The sequence below is a fragment of the Sorex fumeus genome, unplaced genomic scaffold (assembly GCF_029834395.1).
Source record: "Sorex fumeus unplaced genomic scaffold, SorFum_2.1 ptg000041l, whole genome shotgun sequence".
NCBI classification, from domain to species: Eukaryota; Metazoa; Chordata; class Mammalia; order Eulipotyphla; family Soricidae; genus Sorex; species Sorex fumeus.
In genome coordinates, this window is record NW_026606098.1 from 9,025,498 (window position 1) to 9,047,374 (window position 21,877).

Sequence of the window (21,877 nt, forward strand, 5' to 3'; positions counted from 1 at the left end):
GGGCACCGGACTGCGGGCCCGGTGGCACCTCTACAGATAGCATTGTGGTGGCTGCACTACAGCCACTCTGCCGGTCGGCGGTGCCAGGGCAGAGGCGGGCAAGGCTCTGAGGAACCTCTGTGGGGAAGGGCCGGGCCCCTGGACAGTACCTCTGGCTGCACCCCTGGGCAGGCAAGGAAACTGGGGAGTCTCCTGGTAGGAGCTGCCTGAGGCCAGAGCCCAGCCCAGGGCCCTCTGCTTGAGACGCTGCCCCCACAGACACGGAGCCACAGAGACTGGAGGTGCTGAAAGTTCCCCCAAACACATAGGACAGGGCCCAGAGCCAAGAGGGAACCCCCAGAATCTGGGAGTGCCCAGTGGGGGGAGTTTGGCCCATCACAGGGGTGGCCCAGCTTGCTCGGCCTCCCGATCCCTGTCCAGACCGACACTATATGCCCAGGGAACCTACCTGTAGCTGCGACAGAAAGCACCCCCTTCGCCATACCCAGGGCCACTGCACCCCCAGGGGCCATGGGGGTCAGGACAGACCAGGGGGAGCAGAGACAGGCAGGACAAAGGGCCCAGCAAATGGGACGCGGACCCCGAGGCCCAGAGGACACGGCTTTGGGCATGGCCAGCCCTGGGCTGCTCCACCCGGGGCAGACTCATAAGTGTGGGACAGACAGAGGCCAGCACGGCTCCCGGGCCCCAGCACTCACCTGTCCGGCGGCCTGGCCCGAGCCGTCCGAGCACACGAACTGCACAAACTCCTTGAGCGAGTCCTGCCCGTGGTGGTGGTGGTAGCGGATGGTCGGATGCGCGAAGTACGGGCTCGACTGCTGGATGATGGACGTGGAGGGGAAGTGCAGGGCGGAAGCCGTGGCCCGGGGGCTCCCTGCAGGCGCGGGCCGGAGAGAGGCGTCAGGGCCCGCCCGGGAGAGAGGGAGGCAGGGGTGCGGGCAGGTAGGGACGGGAGGCCCTGCGCTCTGGAGCCCAGGGTCCAAGGGCCAGGGAGAGCACCTGGAACTGAAGGTATGGCCTGGGGCTGGAGCAATAGCACAACGGGTAGGGCGCTTGCCTTGCACTGGCGGACCCGGGTTCAATCCCCGGCATCCCATATAGTCCCCCAAAGCACCACCAGGAGTAATTACAGAGTGCAGAACCAGGAGTAGCCCCTGAGCATTGCTGGGTGTGACCCAAAAAGCAAAATAACAATGATAAAAATAAAATAAATAAAGGCACTGGCCTTGCCCCCCGCCAACCTGAGTCTGTTTTCATTTATTATTTTGGGGGCCATGCCGGTGGTGCTCAGCCCTTACACCTGGCTCTTCATTCAGGACACACTCCTAGCGGGCTCGGGGTACCTTCCGGAGTGAGTAAGAGCCTTACTCACTATACTACTGCGTTGACCCCCTCCCCGGCACTCCAACGGGGGCCCTGGACCCCGCCGAAAGTCAATCCTGAGTGCAGCGCCTGGAGTAGCTCCTGAACACCACTGGGTGCTGCACCTCTCCGCCCCCTAACCAAAAAAAAAACCACAAAAAAACAAAAATCAACCTTGCAACTCAACAGCAAGGTGAGCGCATCTGAGGCGCGCCCACAGGGAGGCCATGGACAGACCCCAGAGGCCGGGCACGCGGCTCCCCCATCCTCTGCTCCCACTGCGTCCACACGGGCTCACAGGGAGACTAGAGCAGCACCTTCCTCCCCTGCGTGTGTGGCAGGGCCCCCCTCTGCTCGAATCCCCCATGGCTGGGGTGGGCCACAGCCCCTCAACCCCAATGTGCCTGAGGTGTGTGTGTCCAGCCCTTCATGCCCAGCGGGCAGCACGGCCTGCTGCCCAGGCCCCATCTCTGTGGTTCGAGCAGCAGCACCCCTGCACACTGCCTCCCGTCCCTCCACCCCCCCCCCCCCCCCGCCCGTCTGTTTCCAATCAGGCGTTGGCAGCTCCTGCGCTCCTTTCAAGAGGGGCTGAGGAAACTTGGCTTCTCTCTGGAGTTCATGAAAGTGGGGCGGGGGGGGGGGGGCGCCCAGCCCCCACCCCTTGCAGCCACCACACCCTGACTGTTCTGGCTGCCCTGGGCTCCGGGCCAGGAAGCCCCAAGAAGAGGAGGGGAGAGGGAGGAGGCAGCGGGGAGGGAGGCGTCAGGGGCCTGGAGACAGGGTGGACACAGGGAGCACAGCAGAGGGTGCCGGGGGCAGGCCGAGTGGGGCTGTGGCAGTAGGTGTCAGCACCCAGGTACCCTGGGCTGAGCAGGACAGCGGCACCTGCCGCCAGGGCTGGCTCCTGGCTGGCCCCCCCCCTCCTGGGCCCGTTGCTTCCAGAACCCGTCGAGCAGCCCAGAGAAGGGAACGAGCGCCTCTGGGGGCTCCTGTCCGCGTCACCCACGGGGGTCCCAGGAGGGGAGAGAAGCCAGCAGCCACATGCTCGCTCCAAGCCGGGGCCGAGGCTCTGCACCCGCGGGGAGCAGGGCGGGGGGGCTCATGCACGCAATGCGCGTGCGCAGGGCCCTGTGCCTGCGTGCGTGCGCCGTGTGCGGGTGTTCCTGGGCGCGTGTGTGTTCCTGCGTGTGTCCATGTGTGAGCGTGCATGCGTGGGGCCGAGGAACCGCCCCGCCCCCCGCGGTCTCACCTGGTCTGACTCCAGCCAGCACAGGCAGCGGGTGGTGCGTGAAAGCCATGCGCGGGGAGCCGCCCTGCGAGGACAGCGCGCTGCAGAAGTCCAGTTTTCCTGACTTCTTTAGAGAAGCCGGGCCTGGGGGGAGGAAGCAGCAACACGGGCGGGTTGAGCGGCTGCCGCAGGAGGGTGGGGAAGCAGCACCTGGTTCCTTTGGGCGTCCGCAGGGGGCGTCCCCTGGGCCGCTGGCCTCTGACCCGCAGGCGGTGGGCAAGGACAAGGCTCCGAGGACCAGCGGGGTCCAGAACCTGAGATCACGAGGGGGCGGCCCTGGAGGCCGGGCTGGGAGCTAGGTGGGGCAGAACCCCCATCGCTGAGCGGGGCACAGGCTGGGCGGGAGGGGGGGTCAGCTGTGGGGGGCAGCGCTGAGGGACAGGCAGGCTGTTGGAGAGGCGCGGAGGGGCGGGTGCTCTGCAGCCCGCGCCCGCGGAGGTGTTATCTGGCGCAGCTGTGCGCCACCTGAGAGCTGGCAGGGGGGCACCAGCTGTGCACAGCTGTCCCTGCAGCCGCACAGCGCCTCCCCAGCTGTTCACTGTCCTGCAGCTGGGCTGCCTAATTGGCGATTTGTCGATCTGTCGCAGCCAGGGTGGGGTGGGGAGGGAGAGGGGGGCTGATGCGGGGAGCTGGGGGTGTGCAGCAGTGGTGCGGGAGCAGACAGCCAGGAGACAGGAGAGAGCGCTGAGCGAGGAGGGAGAGGAGGGCAGAGCTGCAGGCCGGCCGGGGTGCGCGGCATGGGGGGGGGGGGTCTCTGCCTGCCCCGCACATGCTCCCTGCACCTGGGGCTGCACCCGCCAGCCACTTCCCTTGACCTTCCTTCCAGGTAGACGGCCGTCGGGTCCCATGCCCCAGTCTGAGGGGTGGGGACAGGCTGCACAAACACATGCACGCACACACAGGCACGCACACACACACGTGTAGGCATGCACATACATGTAGACACACGCATGCAGGCGCACAGTACACACACAAATGTAGACACATGCAGGCACTCACGCACACACTCAGGTGTGCACACGCACACACACAGGCACACACACACGCGCACACTCAAGAAAGTGCACATACACATGAATGTAGACACATGCAGGTACACACACAGGCACACATGTACTTAGGCACACACACACACGCACACACAGGAATGCATATGCACACAGACACACACACATACACTCAGGAACACACACGCAGACACTCAGGAACACTCACACAAAGTCATGCACACGCACACACTCAGGCACACACACACACACACACATGTACACAGGCATGCACACACACAGACATGCACATGCACATACACAGGTACACACACCCAGATATGCACACACACGCACACAGAGTACTTCCCACACAGCCTCTCCGGTCTGCCCTCCCACTCACAGCTGCTGGAGGTGGAGGGTCCCTGGGAATGGGATGTCAGTAGGGGTGGGGGGCTCTCCTGCGCCTGTGGAGAGCACTGCCCAGCTCTGACTTCTAGGACCACCTCAGGAAGTATGTCTGGGGGTCTGGGGGGTCACACGGCGCCAGCATGCAGGGCGGCTGCAGATGTGTCTGAACAGGCAGACTGGGTGGGGCTCGAACCCTCCACCAGGAGCTGCCCCCATGCAGAGAACAGAAGTGCGGCACTGGGGTCCCCACACACCCCCTGAGGGCTCTGTGCCACTTGCGGACTCTCCTTTGGGGGGCTGCTCCCCGTGTGGGCCGGTAGGGCTTGGCGGCGGGCGCCCTACCTGTGTCCACGTCGTTGGGCCACCCGCTGGACTGGCTACTGCCCGCCGCAGGGGAGCGGCCCGTCCCGGGGTAGAAGACGTCGTCCACGGGGCTCTCCATCTCGCTGTCATCGATGGACTTAGGGCGCTTGGTGGTGCTAGGCGGGGGCAGGGTGGTCAGGGGGCACCAGTGTCTACTCAGAACCGGGTCCCGGGGCCGCGTCCTGTCTGCACCCCTCAGCTCCGCCTCCTCCCCCAGAGCCCCCCCCCCCCCCGCTGCTCCCTCCCCCCTTTTGGCTCTGCTCAGGGCCCAGCAAGTGCCCAGCTCTGATGCTGGGTGCGACTGGATCGGGCGGGACAGGCACCCCCGTAACCAAGCGGTTGGCCGGGCCTCCCCACACAGCCAACGCCAGGAGCTCCTGCTTCCTGTGGACTCGCCGTCTCCCAGCCCTGCGGGTGTCCCCCCTGGCCTGTTCCCACTCAGCTGGCCCCCTGAGGGACAGGCAGGGTGATGGGCCCCTGAGCAGAGTGATGCCAGCCGCTGGGGCAGGGGTATGAGTCGGGGAGGCAGGAGTGAGGCCGGAAGCGGGGCTCACCTGGTGGAGGGAGGGGAGGTGATGGAGCGCCGGCCCAGGGTCACCTGGTTGATGTTGTAGTAGCTGGGGCTCTCCAGGTCTGCCAGGGAGAAGTTGGGCCCTGAGGCCGTGGCCACAGGAGCTGGGCAGAAGGAAGCAAGAGGGAGCCAGGTGAGGCTTGGCAGGTGGGCAACCCGCGGGGAAGGCTGGGGCGGCTCCCCGGACGCAGGTGCATGGCCAGGAGGCTCGCGGGGGCCACCGCCCCCCCAGCGCGGTGTCCCATATGGCGGAGCGGACACCCCACCCTCCCCCGGGGTTCTCACTTACTCTGTGACACTCTCACCAGCTCGGTCACATTCCAGACCCCCGAAGTCACAAAACAGTCCTGGAAACTCAAGTGCCCTGAGGAGGGAAGGGGCGGGTGAGGGGGTGGGATGAGCGAGGGGGGTGCCAGGCGCCACACCGGGGGGTGGGGATGCCACAGGGCATACGGAGACACTGACCGTTGGGCAGTGGTTTGATGTCCGCATCTCCTTGCTGGTTGGAACTATCTGATTGTCCGGATTCTGCAGGAGACAGAGGGGCGGGGAAGGGGGGCACGGTCAGGACCCCAGCGTCCACGCACCCTTCCGCGGAGTACCCCTGCAGCCGGAAAATGGGGTGGGAAGGCCCCGCGGCCTTCTGGGGAGTGTCCTGGGCACTGTGGGGTATGAGGCCACAGCCCAGGGGCTCCCTGGGTGCTGCCGCTGCCCAGCTGTGACTGATCTAATTGTCCCCACCTGAGCCCCAAGGAGCCCTGGGGAGCAAGTCCCCCGGGAGAGGCGTGGGGGAGTTCGGGGAGCGACAGTCCAGGAGCCAGTGATCTCTGGACGGCACCCAGGGGCCTCTCCCAGTCGCCCCCACCTCACCTTTATGCTTATGGCACTGCCTGGCAACCCGGGCCGCGGGTGCCCGCGCCCACTCCGTGCCAGCCTGTCTGGGCTGTCTTGGGCCCCAGTGCCACAGCTGCTCCGAGGAGCCAGACAAGGGCCCATTGTGCGCGGGGCTTCGAGGGCCAGGGGTGGGGGGCAGGGGGCTTTTGCGACAATTATCCGCCGGAGCTTGGGAAAGCCCCCCGCCCCCAGCTCCGGGTCCTCCAAGCTTTGTGTGCACGGGGATACCACGACGACCTCCCAAATGCCTGCCCGGGCACGACAGCTGGTGCGAGGGTGGCAGAGGGGGGCTGGGCTTGGGGGCCAGGACGAAGGCAGCCCGCAGAGCCTGGGGTCCCTGAGGAGGGTCAGCTCGGGAAAGCCTGACCCTGGCGGGGTGGGGCCTTCTCCCAACTCCCCCCACCTCCCACCCCCCACCCCGGGGCTCACTCAGCCGGTGGCCTCGTGTGCACAGAGGTGGACAAGGAGAAGCCAAGGTTGCTCGCCCGGCGACTGGGCAGGGGGCAGCACCCGGCCCCACCTGCCCGCTTGGGTCCGTTCCCAGAACAGTCATGAGCCCGCGGCAGACCCGGAGCAGACCCGGGCTGTCAGTGCCAGGGGCCCCTCAGTGGCCAGACTGTGACTCGGGCCCTCACCGCTACCTGGCGCCGACTCCCTGGGCCTGGGGTGAGGGGCCGATGCGGCAGCCCCCCCCACCCCCCAGCTCCTCGTGGGGTCCCAGCAGTGGGCACGGCCAGGTGGAGACGGTGGCACGCAGGCGTAAGCCCGGCCCAGGGCCAGCGAGGAGGGAGCCGACAAAGAGATGGAGGTGGGCCAGCGCCCGCCCGCGCCGAGATAAATGGGGCTGCAGGGGCTCGTGACAGGCAGGAAGGCCTTCCTGAGCAGGCTGGGCTGGGGGGCAGGTGGGGTGCCGGCGGCCATCTTAGCCCGCAGCCATCTTAGAGGCACCCGGAGCCACCGCCCAGATGGACAAGGGGGGGCGCCATCCCCGTGCGCCCTGAACCCTGCTCCACAGCCCCCTTCATCATCCCGGGGTGGGGGGGAGTCGCCGGCCCCCCAGGAGTGACCGCTGGCCCCGGGCCACAGGGAAGCAGGTGCTGTCCCCACCAAGGGCCAAGCCCCAAGGGACACAGGAGCCTGAGGCCAGTCGGGATGGGGGAGACCGAAGAGGCCCCCTCCCGCATCCTCTCGGCCGCCTGGGGCTTATCGGAGGCACCAGCTGAACAAACACACGGAGACCCCTTCGGGGAGAGAGCCCTGCTCACCCCTTTATCTCCCGGTCCCAGGCACCATCGCCCCTGCCAGCAGCCCCCTGCAGCCGCGCGCCCCTGGTCCCTGTACCCGGCCCCCGCGGGACGGAGCTTCCACCCGGAGCCCCCTGGGGTCTGCACTCCTTGGCGACAATGAGCCAGCTGGTGGCTGGGCTGGCAGAGGCGGGTCGGGCACCGCAGGGTTGGCTGGCACAGTGGGCAGGCGCCCAGCTGCTGTGTGGCCCAGGCCCTGGGGCGCCCTGCTCAGGGAGAGGACCCCCACCCTCACCCCAGAGCCGGCTCCTGCTCGGAGCGGAAACCCAGGGCTGGAGGGGGGCTGGGGGCGTCCAGAAAGGACATCTCTGCAGGGGGGCAGAGGTGTGTGCGGGGCTGCAGGACTGCCAAGCGGGGCTCGGGGTTCACCTCCGTGAGCAGCACTGCTTCCCATTTCTCTCCATGCTTGGAGCCCCGCCAGACCCTCTGTAGCGGCCACCCCAGCACCCCAAGCCTCCACTGTGCCCTCCAGAACTGTTTCTGGCCCCCTCCCTGCAGTCCGCTCTGTCCCCGGGCCCCTGCCGCTAATGATGCTCATTGCACACGTGCGTGTGTGCACGTGTGTCTGGATGGATGCGCGTGTCTGCAGGGCCCACACACCTAACAGAGGCCTTGCGTCCCCGGGCGAGGGTGCTCGCAGGCTGGCCAGGCGCAGACCCAAGCCCTGATTGCGGGGGCCCTGTGTGGGGAGGGGGGCCGTGAGGCCGAGTGGCCGGGGAGGCCTGGCTGCACACCCCGTGCGTGGCAGCAGCGTGCAAGACCGTCGTCCCGAGGCACCTCGCCCTTCCCCAGCTAGACTGGTTTCCAGAAGCTTCTTTCTAAAGTTGATGTCCTTTGGGGGATCACGCCAGTGACCACACAGAAACCTGTGCACTAGCCCCCAAAGCAGCACCCCAGCCCCGGGGGCTCCTGTCCTCTGCCTGGCACTCCCACCCCGCCCAAGACTGGGGAGCGCCAGGGCACAGAAACCCAATCTCGAGGGGAGCAGCGGCCCGGCGGCGCGGCAGGACGGGCGGGAGAATGTGACTATTGTGCCCGTGAAACCCAAGTCTGAGAATCTGAGATACCCCCAGGAGGGAGCGGCGGGTGGATGGGGGGCTCAGGGCCGGGTCACCGAGGGGCTCTCCCTGTCTCCACTCACATGGGGATCGGGGACGCCCCCAAGCCCACAGGGCAGCCAGAGGGCAGAGGGAGGGCTCAGGACCCTCCTCCGCCCCCCGCTCTCCGCACCCTGAAACAGGGCCCCCCTCATGTCAGGCTGGAGGCAGGAGCTGGCCAGGAAGCAGGGCCAGGAGCTGGGTGTGCGGACGGGGTCGAGAGACCCCCCTCCTCACCCGTCCTCAGTCACCAGCGGAAGCAGGAGAAGCTGAGTCCCGGGCCTAGATGTGGGTGGGTGGGGAGACCCCGCATTCCCTCAGCCCCCCGAAGGTCCTGAGGCGAAGCAGAGTCAGCGGGGGGGAGCCTGCAGGGTGTGCCCACACGGAACTGGGTGCTTTGGGGGTGATGCTGCCTCCAGCCCAGCTCCAGCCGGAGATGGTACCGCCCAGGCCTGGGCCAAAGGTCACATGATGCAGGGGACAGTCAAGTGACCCGCAGCCCCTGAGGCGTCTGTCCCTGCAACTCAACAGCACAGAAGGTCCCGCGCAGCCGCAGGCCAAGAGAGGACCCTGTGGGGGTGCCCACCTCAGCTGCCCCCACCCGCTTCTTTCCAGCATGGCCCTTCCGGCCTGCCTGCACCCCACTCTCCAGCATCAGCCGTCCCTCCTTCTCCCAGCCCCTGCCTGCCCAACGCCAGCTCCTCAGGGCCAGGCAGCCTGGAGCGTCACACAGAATGTCCCAGTTTGAGGCCAGGCCTCTGAGGGTCCCAGGCCAGGGGTGGGGTGTCAATCTCCAGAACAAGCAGGGGTGGGGGAAGGCCCTAGAGAGACCAGGAACCCCAGAGTCAAGAATGAAAGAAGGGGCTGGAGTGATAGCACAGTGAGTAGGGCGCTTGTCTTGCACGCAGCTGACCCGGGTTCGATCCCTGGCATCCCATATGGTCCCCCAAGCACTGCCAGGAATAATTCCTGAGTGCAGATCCAGGAGAAACCACTAGCATTGCTGGGTGTGACCCCAAAAAGAGAAAAAAAATGAAGGAAGACAAAATGAAAATAATGGGGGCGGCTTGGGAGGCACATCGAGGCCTCAGAGATGCCAAGAGACCCAGGAAGTGGGGGGCTAGGGAGCCTTTATGGAAAGAAAGTAGTAACAGTGTTCCCAAGCTACCCACACAAGCAGGGCGAGGGGCAGGGGACCCCAGGAGCACAGGCTTCCGGGTTAAGGGAGAGAAGCCAGGGGGCTTCGGACCAAGCCTGGCCAGAGGTGGCCCCCAAACCAGATACCGAGCTGAGAGGGGCATCCAGGCGGCCCCTCCCAGGAAGACTTCAGCATCTGGGGTTGCTCCCTCCTAAGTGACCTCACTGCCCACTGCAGGGAGGAGCTCTGGGCGGAAGTTGTCCCAGGGAAGGCCACATGCATACCTGCTCCCACCCCAGTCTTGGCCTCACCAAGGCCACCTCAAGGAATGGCCAAAGGCAGAGGTAGACGGTCCAGCCACCTGCGTCAACCCCTATTCCTGGGAGCTGAGGGCCGTGCTGGGGCAGGCATGGGGTGCCTGGGAGCCCCCACAGCTGGCCAGGTCAGGGGTGCTGAGTGGGAACCCCGCCCCGCGCTCAGGTTCTGCTCCTGCTGAAGCAAAGGTGGAGGAGAGTCTCTGGAGGTTTCTTCCAGGCTGCCACGCCTTGTGCCCGGGGACAGGAGGGTCAGCAAGTTGCCCCCCTGTTGAGAGAGAGAGAGGAATCCCCTGCATATTCGCTCCTCAGGGCCCGGCAGCCTGGGGCATCACATAGAATGTCCCAGCTTGAGGCCGGGCCTCTGAGGGTCCCTGTGCAGACCCCTGGTCTTCCCAGTGACATAAGACTGGGGGGTGGTGTTATACACCAAGAATATCAGGCCTGGGTGGGGTCTGGGGCCTCTATTTCAGCATCACTGAGATCTTGAAACTCGAACCTGGGGCTAGAGCGATAGCACAGTGGATAGGGCGTTTGCCTTGCACGCGGCGGACCCGGGTTTGATTCCCAGAATCCCATATGGCCCCCCAGAGCACTTCCAGGAGTAATTCCTGAGCGCAGATTCAGCAGACAGCCCAGGCTGCTGAAGGGAAGAGGCCACCTGTGCTGCAGGCCCACTGATGTCCTGATGCCCGATGCCCGGGCGGGGCCAGGCCCCCAGCAAAACCAGGCCAGGACCACCAGAGGCCTGGGCCGGGAGCAGGGCACAGGCGGCCGCGGGCGGTGATGCAGACCCATAGGCCGCCGCTAGGTGGCGCAGCGGTTTAACGCTGGCGGCCGGCGGGGCGGTGGGGCCGGCGCAGCGCGCTCGGGGGTTCTGCACCTCCCGCCCCCGGGTTTCCCTCCGCACACCCTCGAGGCGGGAGCGGCGACTAGGGGCCCTCGGAGCCCGGGCTGCAGTGATGCGACGATCCCGCTGATGGGACACGAGGCCGTGAGGCCTGTGAGCACTATTAGGAGCAGCCTGCGGCGGCGGGGGACGGGAACGCGGGGATGGGGGGGCCTCCGGGTTCACCGGTACCGGAGGGGTGCTCGGGGCTCCCGGCCCAGGAGGGTCCCGCCTGCTCGGCGCCCCCAAGCAGAGGGCGCTGGGGCAGCGCCTGGGTGGGGAAAATTACTTGGGTTGCGCTTCTTCACTCTTCGCAGAAAGTGGGGACGGCGGGGCAGCTTGGCAGAGCCAGGAAGCAGGGGAGCGAGGGGGCGAGCCGGGAGGGAAGGGGGCGCGGCACACCCTCGGGCCGCCGGGCACAGCTCAGCGCGGGAGAAAGGCCCCTTTGTTCGCCCGCCAGAGGTGAGCCGAGGTGAGGCCCGCCGGCCCCCCTGACCCGGCTCCTTCCCGCCCCGGGACCTTCTCTCCGTCCTGCCCCCCCACCACCTGCTCCCGCTCTCGGTGCCCCTCTGGCCCTAGCAAGCCTGCGGGTACAGGCGTGGGCAGCAGGCAGCGGCCCCCCAGCTTCTGCACGGAGGCCGGGCCAGAGAAGGTAGCACTGTCCACTGAGGAACCTCAGCAAGCCTGCGGCCCCCCTCCCCCACCATCGCAGGAGACCCGGGATCTGTTCCGGTTCCAGCCAGGGCTTGGCGACCTCTGGGCACTTCCTCAGACGGAGCCTGGGCTCACCCCTGCTGCTGGGAGCAGCTCCATCCCCGCCCCCTACCCCCCACCTGCAGGCCCGCGTGAAGTCAGCTCTCGTCCTGCCGCCCTGGCCCTCCCTGCAGTCGGGGAGAGCAGGGGTGCAGAGTGGGGGAGCCCAGCCCTGCAAACACCGACGGCTGAAGCAGGCCAGCTCGGATACATAATGTCCTGCCAAGCCCCGTCCCTTAATTCAATTAGGCGGGAAGGACAGACTTCTCCAAGTTTTCTGCGTGCGAGGGAGTGCGAGGGAGCAAGCTGGGAGCCGTGAGCGAGAGGGGAGGACCCAGATGTGGGGAGGAGGCAGGTCCCCCAACTGGGGCTCCCTCTCCTGTGCTCCTGTGCACGCTGGGATAGACTGACGCACCCCGCAGTGTCCCTAAGTCCTGGGGGTCAGAGTCAGACCCCTGCGGGCCACTGCTCTGGGCCTGAGGGAAACTGATGCCAGCCCTTGCATTTCCCTGGGCGCCCCTTCCCCCGCTCTGAGCTGGCACCCCGAGTCCTGGCTGCTTCCTGAGGACCTAGCCCGGCATGCCCAGGGAGGGCTGAGGAAGCACCCTGCCCCTGCATGCAACCGGTGCTCCCTGCATGGGGGGGGGGGGAGCAGCCCAGCGCCCCCACCAGCGAGGCCACAGCCCTTATCCCTTCAGACCCTGCCAAGAGCCCCAGCTCAGAGGGGAGAGGGGAGGGGAGGAGGGTGGAGGCTGGCTCTGCCGGTGGGTGGGGGAGCCTGGTGCCACTCCCCTGGTCCCCTGGTACAGTATGGCAGGGGTGGTGATCCCTGTGGGGCATAGCAGGTGACAGTTTCCCCAGGCTCACTTGGACCTGGGCTCAACCTCAGTCTCCCTCCACCTCGCAGTGCTCGGGGAGCTGGGGGGGGGGGGCAGGAGCCCGGCTTGCTTGCGGGAGAAGAGCCGAGGGGGGCTCGGCACCCAGCTAATGGGAGGCTGACAGCGGCAAATTGTTGTTTACTTTTAATTAAGTAAACAATGTGGGCTCCCGCCTCCTCCCCTGCCATCCCAGCCAGTAATTTGGGGGTGACAATGGGGTTGTTGCTTCCTCCTGCCTCTTCCCTCCCTCCACTCTGCGCTCGCTCGCTCGCTGGAGCCCTGCTCTGCACAGCCTCGAACACTGCACTGCCCCCCCACCCCCCACATCCCTGACAAGCACAGAAAGCCCCCAACATCCAGCTCCCCGACAAAGACTGGTCCCCAGGCCAGGGGTGCTGAGCCCACAGGGGTCTGGGCCCGGAGTTAGGAAGAAGGCTTCCAGGGCCTGCCAGGGTACCCCCCCATGCAACCTTCCAGCAGGCTCAGCCCAGCACAGGTCACCAGCTGTGGGCAGCTGTGCTGGCTGCCCTGCCACAGGCGCTGTGGTTCCTGCCTGGAACCTGGTTCCCCACAGAGGCTGCTCCCAGGCCCTGCCGGTGAGCAGCTGGAGGGGGGCGTCTGGGCCTGCCTAGCCTGGGGTGGCCCTTGCGCCCTCAGCACCAGCTGTACCAGCGCAGCCAAGGGGGCGGCTGGCTCTCCCTCACTGCTCTCCCCTGCCCCCCAGGATCCAGCTCTAGAGATCCCCACACCCCTCATGACCCCCGGAGGCGGCGGAAGGGACGCCCCTAGCATAGGTGTTGGGAGGCACAAGTCCCCTCCCACTGCCAGGGCCTGCGCCCCTCCTGCCTGCTGCGGGCCAGGGCGGAGCTGGCTGGGGCTGGATGCAGTTTCAGCCCAGAGCAGGGTTCCCTGGCTGGAAGCAATTTTCTCATTAGGACCCCAGGCCTGCCTGCCCGCTGCGCCTCGCGGGGGGGGGGGGGGGGGCCCTGCCACCCCCCAACCCCGAAACCGCACCCCGCAGGCCTCCCTGCAGACCACTCACACGCAAGGGAAGCACACGTGGATGAGGCCGGGGGTGGGCCTGGGGTCACAGAGCAGAAAGAAAGTCCTGGGGGGAGGGCTCCCCAGCTGGCCGGCCACGGGCTTCCAGAATCCCAGAGACCAGGATCCCAGCGGAGCCCGGGGGGGGTTCCTCGGGGCTGGCCCCTAGAGCTCTGCCCCTTGAGTCCACCCCCCCTACACACACACACACTGGCTGGGTTGGGCTCTGGGCACCCCCTCCCCCAGCCTGTGGGGCCAAGTGGAGGGTGGTCTCGCCGAGGGGAGGGCAGCTGGGCGCGTAGCAAGCGCAGACACATGTGGTTGGACTTAAAAAGCTATTAGGAGCCGGCGCTGGCGGGAGGGAGCTGCGGCGGGCGGGGGCGCCAGATGCCGAGGCGGTGAGCTCAGCACCTCGGCCCCTCCCGCCCCCTGCGCCCCGGCACCAGGACCCCCACTCTCCCCACTCTTCAGGGCAGCGGGGGGGCGGTCCCCGGGGAGGGCCCGCTCTCTGCAGGGTGCAGCGGGGCCTCGGTCTTCCTTCAGCTTCCTTGGCAGCCAAAGTCCCCTGGGGTGGGGGGTGGGGGGAACGAGCCCAGGGAAGGAGGGAAGGAGGCCCCAACCCGTCACGAGGAGGCGAGAAAGAACCACCGGAAAGTTCTTGCTGAGGCCGCCAGCTTGTAAAAAAACGCTCCTTCTCTTTCCAAATTACCAGCGTTTCTCCACCCGGGTGAGGTGGCCTGGGGGAGCGTCATTAGGGCACATGTGAGCGGATGGATGGGCCTAGGGGTGAGGAGGAATGGGGTGTCTGCCCGCTCCCAGGTTTCACCCTCTTACCCCCCACCCCCTCGGGGACAGGAAGCTGCGGTTAAGGTGGGCTGGGGGTTGCGGGAAGGGCCCCCGTCCCCGCTTCCTCTTGCCTCTGTCTCCCCAGGGTCGGGGGAGGGGTGGCGTGGAAGTGGGCAGGTGAGGCGGTGGGCGCCCCCGCCATGCCCCTTGTGGGGGAGCGGCTGGCAGCAGAGGGCGGGGGCCGGCCGGGCACAGGGACGGCGGGCTGGGCGCCGCGCTCAGGAAGCACGCGAGGAATGCTGCTGGCAGCCAGCCAGGCCGGGCCACAAAGCGCCTTTGTTTCCGGAGGTGTCCAGGGAGGGTGGACAGGATGGCAGGAGGGGCAGCACCCCTTGGGGTGCCCCTCCCTTCTACCCCCCCAGCAGCCTTGCATTCACACCTCCATCCCCAGACTCAGCCAGGGGTCCCCTCCGTCCCTAACCTGCCCCGGACCCTGGGATGTGGCACTTCTGGGGCACCTGTGGCCAGTTCCACAGGGTGGGAGGGGGAGCTGAGTCCAGGTGGGAGCCTCCCTGTCCCTCAGGCCCTCCTGGGATCTGGAAGTTTCCCCACCATCTCCTCTGGCCCTGCTTGCTGGGGGGGGGGCATGGAGAGGAGCAGCCTGGGGGTGCCCACCAGCCCCACCCCCTTGGTCTGAGCTTCCCAGCCCACCAGCATCTCCACAGCCAGCATCAGGGAGCCCCTAAAAGTGCCGGTGGCCTGCACGCGGTGGTTGGGAGGTAATGAGTCCCAGAAGGGCCTGCCCCCCCCCCCCACGGGGTTTTGTGGGGCTGACACTCTGCTGTGAGCAGGACGAGGGGGGATAAGGAGAAAGCACAGATTGTGGGACAAACGAACAGTGGGGACAGCAAGTGACACCCCACCTCACCAGTGAGTAGCACCTCAGAGCAGAGGAGCGGGCAAGTACTAGCACCTTCGACCCCCCAGTTGGGTCCCTGCAAGTCTGGAAGGCAGCCCCTCCCAGCTGACCAGGCAGGGACCTGGGTGCAAGGAAGCCCCCGCCCCCTCCCTGCTCCCCGGGGCATGGGGACAATGCTGGGCGTGGGGGAGACAGAGGCAGGGCAGGCCAGAGTGCTCCCCTCGGGAACCAACCATGAGGGGCAGAGCCAGCGGGTGGGGGCGGGGAGGGGTGTGGCGTGCGGGCAGCATGGCACCTGCTAAGGCAGGCTTGCTGAGGCGGGCGTCTGCATCTTGTTTCTTTAACCCCTGGGGCCTGTTGACACAGATTAGTATCACTGGTCAGGGGTCAATAGGGAGGGCACTTGAGGTCAGGATGAACAACTGGAGCTGTAATGAGCCACGTGGGGGAGAGGCCCAGGGAGGCGGAAGGGCAGCGGAGCAGGGGCTCTGCCTCTGCGTGTACCCGCCTCCCGCCCGGAGCTCCCGGTACTGTGCGGGTGAGGCAGAGCTGCACCAGGGAAGTCAGGGCAGCGGGGCCCGTCCTCTCTCCATCCTATATGACAGAGCTGCACCCCTGGCGTGGCCCAGAGGACTGGATTGGGGGCCAGCAGGCAGCCGCACGCGGGAGGCCACCCAGCCCCCTACTCACTGCCTGACCCCCAGGGGCACCTGGGGGCTCCCCCAGGAGGACTGATGGTGTCTGGTCTCATCTGCTCCTGTGGGCCAAGGTGACACCGCTACTGGGCCTGTGGAGCGAAGGTGTGCTTGTGGGGCACAGGGAGACACACCCAGAGACACACCAGCAGTGGGTCAGAGTGATGGGGGACGCAGCCCTCCTGGGCAGAGCCCCAAGCACCAGGCCCTGTGTGGGATGCTCACCTGGTACCCACATGGGAGCCAGCACCATCCCGGCCAGACCACAAGGAGCGTCGAGGGTGGCGGTAATGGGGGCCGAGTGGGCACAGTCACGTGGCCATGTGTCCCCATGTCCGCATCTAGGCGGGCCCTGACGCGAAGTGCAGCGTTGGCCTTTGCAGGCCCGGCCAGGGCACGTGTAGAGGCTGCCAGGCTCAGTGCCAGGGCAGGGGCCAAGGCACTGTGGGCTATGGAGTATTCTGGAAGGGGTCTTGGGGACGGCTGCCCCACACCAGAGCCCCTGATGCCCCCGACACAGACACAGACACGGTCCATAGGGAATGTCCCCACGTGGACTCTAGGCCCGTGAAAACCGATCCGGGAGAGACGGAAGCTGAAATAGCCAAGTCAGAGGCAGGACAGAGGCCTGGCAGCAGAGATGGGTGAGGCAAGGTCACCTAGGAAGCAGAGGGGGTCCCCGGGGTAGCCCCCGTGGCCCAGCACAGACCCCCACCCTCAGGGGTTTTGAGCATCGGCCCGGGCCAAGGAGGCCAGGCTGGGCGGGCGCCAGGCTCTTCAGCGGCCTGGGGGGTGCTAACGGCGGCCCGTGGGTTGTGTGGGCCGTGTGGGCAGTGGAGGGCCCGGCCCGCACACATGGCATCTCTCGCCGGCTGCTGGCACCAGACAGGAATCGATTTCCCGGCCACCGCAGCCAGCGTGCTCGGCACCTTTGTTCGCGGATCTGGGGCGCCGGGCGACATTTTCTCGCGGGGCTGGAAGCGGGGCTCAAAATGGACTCAGGGAGGGTGGCCAGGGGCGTCTGTTCTGAGTCTGTCGCCTGCTCCCCACCCAGCCAGCACCTGCGCTTGGACTCAACCGCGGAACAGCAAGAAGTGGTGTCTGGACCCAGGCTGCCCAGGCCTGCTGGGGGAGACGCCCAGCCCCCCCCCCCCTTTTCCCGGGCAACAGTCTGGCGGGGCTGAGGGGACAGGCCGGAGTCCAGAGCTGGCACCTGGCATCCTGCGGCCGTCCTTGAGTCTGTGAGCTAGAAGGAGCCCCTGCAGCCTCCGAGCGCCCGCTGCTCTCCCACCCACCTCGCCCCCTCCCCTCCCCTCCCCTCCTTTCCCGGCTCCTTGGTGGGGAGAGGCAGAGAGGAGGATGCTGAGGCACAATCGCAGCCTCGCAGCCTATTTACAGCCACTTCCCCAAACACAACATCAACTCCCCGTGTTTGACAGGGGGCCCCTCCCCTCTTGTCAGCAGTGCCCTCTCCTTGAAGGGGGTTCCCGGCGACGAGCTGCAGAAGCCCCGGGAAGGGGAGACGGAAGAAAAGGAGCCCGCAAGGGGGGAGAAGGTAAAATTATAAGGTTGCAGCTGTCAAGGCAGAAAGAACGAGGGGGAACAGCAAAGCGACTCCACTATTAGGGCTGGTGCGAAACGCAGAATTCACAACATCCACAACCTCCGCTTTGTCTGCGAAGCACACGCGCCCCGGCCTGGGGCCCAGGGCACACGCAGCGCCCTCTCCGCTGCAGGCACAGGCCTGAGACCGCCCCCCTCCCACCCAGGGCCTTGCAACTCCCCCGAGGGGCTCCCGGAAGGGCTCAAGTTGGAGACCCGTGTGGGAAGGGGAGGAATGATGCAGGGGGGGGGGTGTGGAGAGCCTGAGGAGCACGCAAGGGAGACAACTGACCCAGGGCTGCCCCTGCGTCCTCCTGGCTCCAGAGGGGTCCCAGGTGCCTGGGTGGCCACTGGGTCAGGGCCAGTCTCCAATCCGGGGGAGGGCACAGGAGGGTTTGCAGTGCCCTTACCTCCACGCGGGCCCACAAGGCTGGAGTCCATAACAGGGAGCAGCCTCGCCCCCCTCGGGGTGCACCAATCATAACTGCCCAGCACCCCAGGCTCGGCCCTCAGATGAGCACCTGGGGCGCTCGAGTCACCGCGAGCTCCCTCAGTGAGGTGGGGGCCACGCTCTGGGCAGCACCCCGTCTCTGAATGCCCAGAGCAAACGCCAGAGTTTGCCAATCCCCTGGTGTGGCGGCCAGTGCAAGCAACCCTGCAGGTCAGGCTCCTGGACAGAGCCGGGCATGGCCTGACGCTCCTGTTGGCAGCTAGGGAGCCCCTGAGGAAGCAGCCCTGGCCCCTCCCTGCACCCACCCAGACAGGGCAGGGCGGGATGGCCACCGGAGCCAGGTACCCCCCTCTAGCGATCAGCCCTGCTGCCTTCTGCTGTCTCCTTGCCTGGGTTGGGGCCACACACCACACTGCTCAGGGCTCACTCCCAGCAGGGCCCGGGGGCCACACAGCGTGCCAGGAATGGGAACCGGGCCGGTCCTGTGCTCAGCGAGCACCTTCCCTCTGGCCTGGAGGAGCAGCTCCCTGCAAGGCCCCGTGACTGTCCCCAACAGCCAGGCAGGCCGCGGACACCCGCTGCCCCCATGGTGAGACCAACACCGAACCCTCCTCAAACCCGCACCCTGGGCCCACGCCATTCTCCCCCGCACACTCCGGCCCCACAAGGAGCCACAGCAGCCAATTCCCAACCCTCACCCTGCAGGCCCAAGCAACGGGGGAGAAACAACAGGACAAGGGTGGCGAAGGCCCTGAGGCGCGGCAGTGACGAATAGAAAGGCTGCAGGGAATACACAGGTGTGTGCAGAGGAGGGGCTCCAGCAGGGCACACACACACATGCATACTTACACACGCGTGCACAGGGCACACACATGTGCAAATGCACACGCATGCATATGCACACACATGCACACGCATACACAAATGCATAGACACATGTACTCACACATGCACATATTCATGCACATACACACGCATGTACACACACTGTCACAGGGGCCCGATAGAGCTGCGCACTCTCTCGCTCTCACACACAGGGCTTCCTGGGCAGGGAGCACTGTGACCCCAAGGCAGGGCACCCCCAGAGGCATCTCTACACCCAGTTCCTGGCATCTCTCAGGGCACATGTCGGCAGTTGCCAGCATCATGCACCTCCACAGTGGGGCTGGGGCACCCCCAGAAATCATGGCCAGCACCTGCTCATGGATAGGCCTGAGGGGACCAATGCTGTCATCCCAGGGACCCTGAGAACCCCTTCCTCAGGGGGAACCTGACTCTTATGGAAACGTGGGCTGGGTGGGGAGGGGCAGGGAGGTCCACGGTGAGCTCTGCCATGCTTGGTGGGTGGTCCGGTTCCCTCACACCTGGGAGCTGACACCAGCCACACCAATGACGGAGGTCAGGGGTTCAGGGGGAACCCAGTGCCACAGCACATGCCCCGTCGGGGGGAGGCCCTGGGGCGGCCCCACACCTCAGCACCACGTGCTGTACAGGTACAAATGCTGTGGAAACTTTCCAGGAGGGATGGGGCTGCAGACACTACACCACGCAGGGGGGGAGGCGCCAGGTGGGTTTCTCGGCAAGCCCTGAGGCTGGCAGCGACCTGTGGACACCCCCGCCCCCCTCACAAAGATATACACTGCCGCTTCTACAGCCCGTGCGAGACTTCTTTAAGTGAGCACTGATCAAAGTCCAGAAAAAAAAAGGCAATGTCTAGCATCCCAAATGAAAAGGGACCACCGAGCACAGGGAATATTGGAAACGAGGGTTTGTGCATCCAGGTTTTGTGATGCTGGACCACCACGAATGAGTCGGCAAAAATGATATGAAGAAGTAAGACAGTGTGGAAGTCCTAGAGGCGGCCTCCAAGGGCAGCGAGAAAGCCCAGTGAGAAAGCATAGGCCCAGCCATGTCCAGGACCAAATAATCCCCGGAGTCTGCCGGGACTGACCCCCAACTCAGAACCAGGCGTCGGCCCCGTGCACTGAGCATGGGGTCCAAGAGCAAAGGGAGTGATTCTACGACAATGACACAAACGCTAGTCAGGCCACAGCTGAGTGTCCACAGCACAAAAGCCAAGGTAAACAATTCAAACTACAACAATTAACTTAGAGCGATAGCATAGCGGTAGAGTGAAGCCAGCCCAGCCGAGCCGGGTTCGATTCCTCTGGCCCCTTGGAGAGCACGGCAAGCTACCGAAAGTATCTCGCCCTCACGGCAAAGCCTGGCAGGCTCCCCGTGACGTATTTGATATGCCAAACATAGTAACAAGTCTCAAAATGGAGACGTTACTGAGCCCACTGGAGCAAATCGATAACAACGGGAGGACAGTGCTACAAACTCTTAAATAGAGGGCCCTTAGAGCAGGGAGGGCAATTGTCTTGCACGCGGCCAACCCGGGTTTGATTCCTGGCATTTCATGTGGTCCCCCAAGCACCGCCAGGAGGAATTCCTGAGTGCGGAGCCAGGAGTGACCCCTGAGCATAGCTGGATATGACCCAAAAAGCAAATAATAATAATAAAAAAAATAAATAAATAGAGGGCCTTGTCGTTTATGCACCTGACCCGGGTTTCATCCCTGGCACCATGCAGAGTTCCCCTGAGCAGTGCTACAAGTGATCCCTGAGTGCAGCTGGGCACGACCCTCCCCAAAGCAGCATTAGGGGGCTACTCGCAGCTCAGTGCTCGGGGCTGCTCCCACTGAGGCCTGCTAGGGTCCCCATAGGGTCCTGGGGATAGAACCAATTCAAAATTGCTAAGTGTGGGGCTGGAGCCACAGCACAGCGGGTAGGTAATTTGCCCTGCATGTGGCCGACCCGGGTTCGATTCCCAGCATCTCATATGGTTCTCCCAAGCACCGCCAGGAGTGATTCCTGAGTGCAGAGTCAGGAATAACCCCTGTGTATCACCGGTGTGACCCAAAAAGCAAAAAAATAAATAAATAAAACTGCTAAGTGTGTGTGTGTGTGTGTGTGTGTGTGTGTGTGTGTGCGCGCGCGCATACACACATGCACGGGTGGGGTAGAAAAATACAAAGGCTAATAGTGATGACTAAAGTGGTAGAATGTTGGTCCTTTCCTCACAATAAACATGGTACTTGGGATCTTTAGAAAAACGCATTTTAGGGGCCTTGGAGATGGTACTGTGGGAGGGACACTTGCCTTGTAGGCAGCCAGGTTCGATCCCCAGCACTGAAAATGTCCCCTGAGCTCAGTCAGGAGTAAGCCCTGAGCATACATAGCCAGGTGTGCCCCCCCAAAACAAAAACCAAAATAAATAAACGAGGGAAGAAATGCCTTTTTAGTTAGAGGAGATGATATAAAGCCAACTCTCCCCAAAGCAGACCCCCTCAGACGATGCCAAGGCACAGGCCTCCAGGCCCTGCCACACTGCCAGGGTGACAGCCCTTGGCCATGGCAACACCCGCACCCAGATGGACTTCAGTACCTATGATGGCTCCAGGCACCCCATTCCCAGATGGGACCAGGCACCAGGACGGACGAAAGCCAATGAAAATCAGTCTCCAGGATGGAGGAAGGGTGGAGGGGCCCAAGGAGCCCCCCCAACGGGGTCCAGTCCCAGCACCACACGGTTCTCAAGCATCACTGAGCCTCTTTTTTGGGGAGGGGGGTCACACCCGGTGATGACAGGGGTTACTCCTGGCTCATGCATTCAGGAATAACTCTTGGCGGTGCTCAGGGGACCATATGGGATGCTGGGAATCGAACCTGGGTTGGCTGCGTGCAAGGCAAACAAACACCCTACCCACTGTGCTATCGCTCCAGCCCCTCACTGAGCCTCTTGCTGTTCGGCCGAGCATCGCTGGGGGTGACCCAAGGGCCCCGGAACACAGCACCTCAAAAAGTTAAAAGACCAGTCTCCAGAGAGCCAAGAGCAGTGTGTGGAGTGCAAGGGGAGAGCCTCGGGGCCAGGGAGGGCTGGAGCTGCCGCTGGCAAGACAAAGGGGAAGGGGGGCGTCCAAGACCCCAGAAGAGTGGCAGAGAGACAGGAGGAGCCGTCTGGCTGGCACGCAGCTGACCCAGCTCAAACCCCAGTGCCATCTAGGGCCCCTGAGAACTGCAGGAAAAAGCCCTGCCTGCAGAGCCGGGAGTAAGCCCTGAGCACTGCAGGGTGT

The 21,877-nt window shown here is 65.2% G+C and overlaps 1 protein-coding gene across 5 annotated transcripts in view; it reads right to left on the minus strand.

Moving 5' to 3' along the window:
• The window catches only part of NFIX (nuclear factor I X), a 69,628-nt gene that overhangs the window by 10,403 nt on the left and 37,348 nt on the right, over positions 1-21,877 (minus strand). For 3 of the 5 annotated variants that reach the window (XM_056119281.1, XM_056119277.1, XM_056119278.1), the window contains exons 3-8: positions 5,447-5,509; positions 5,271-5,345; positions 4,965-5,085; positions 4,390-4,526; positions 2,612-2,734; positions 699-874 (exon numbers count right to left, since the gene is read on the minus strand). In XM_056119281.1, coding sequence (XP_055975256.1) covers positions 699-874; positions 2,612-2,734; positions 4,390-4,526; positions 4,965-5,085; positions 5,271-5,345; positions 5,447-5,509 — 695 coding nt within the window. The remainder of the gene's footprint in view (positions 1-698; positions 875-2,611; positions 2,735-4,389; positions 4,527-4,964; positions 5,086-5,270; positions 5,346-5,446; positions 5,510-21,877) is intronic. The other 2 variants (XM_056119282.1, XM_056119280.1) reach the window with 1 other exon arrangement.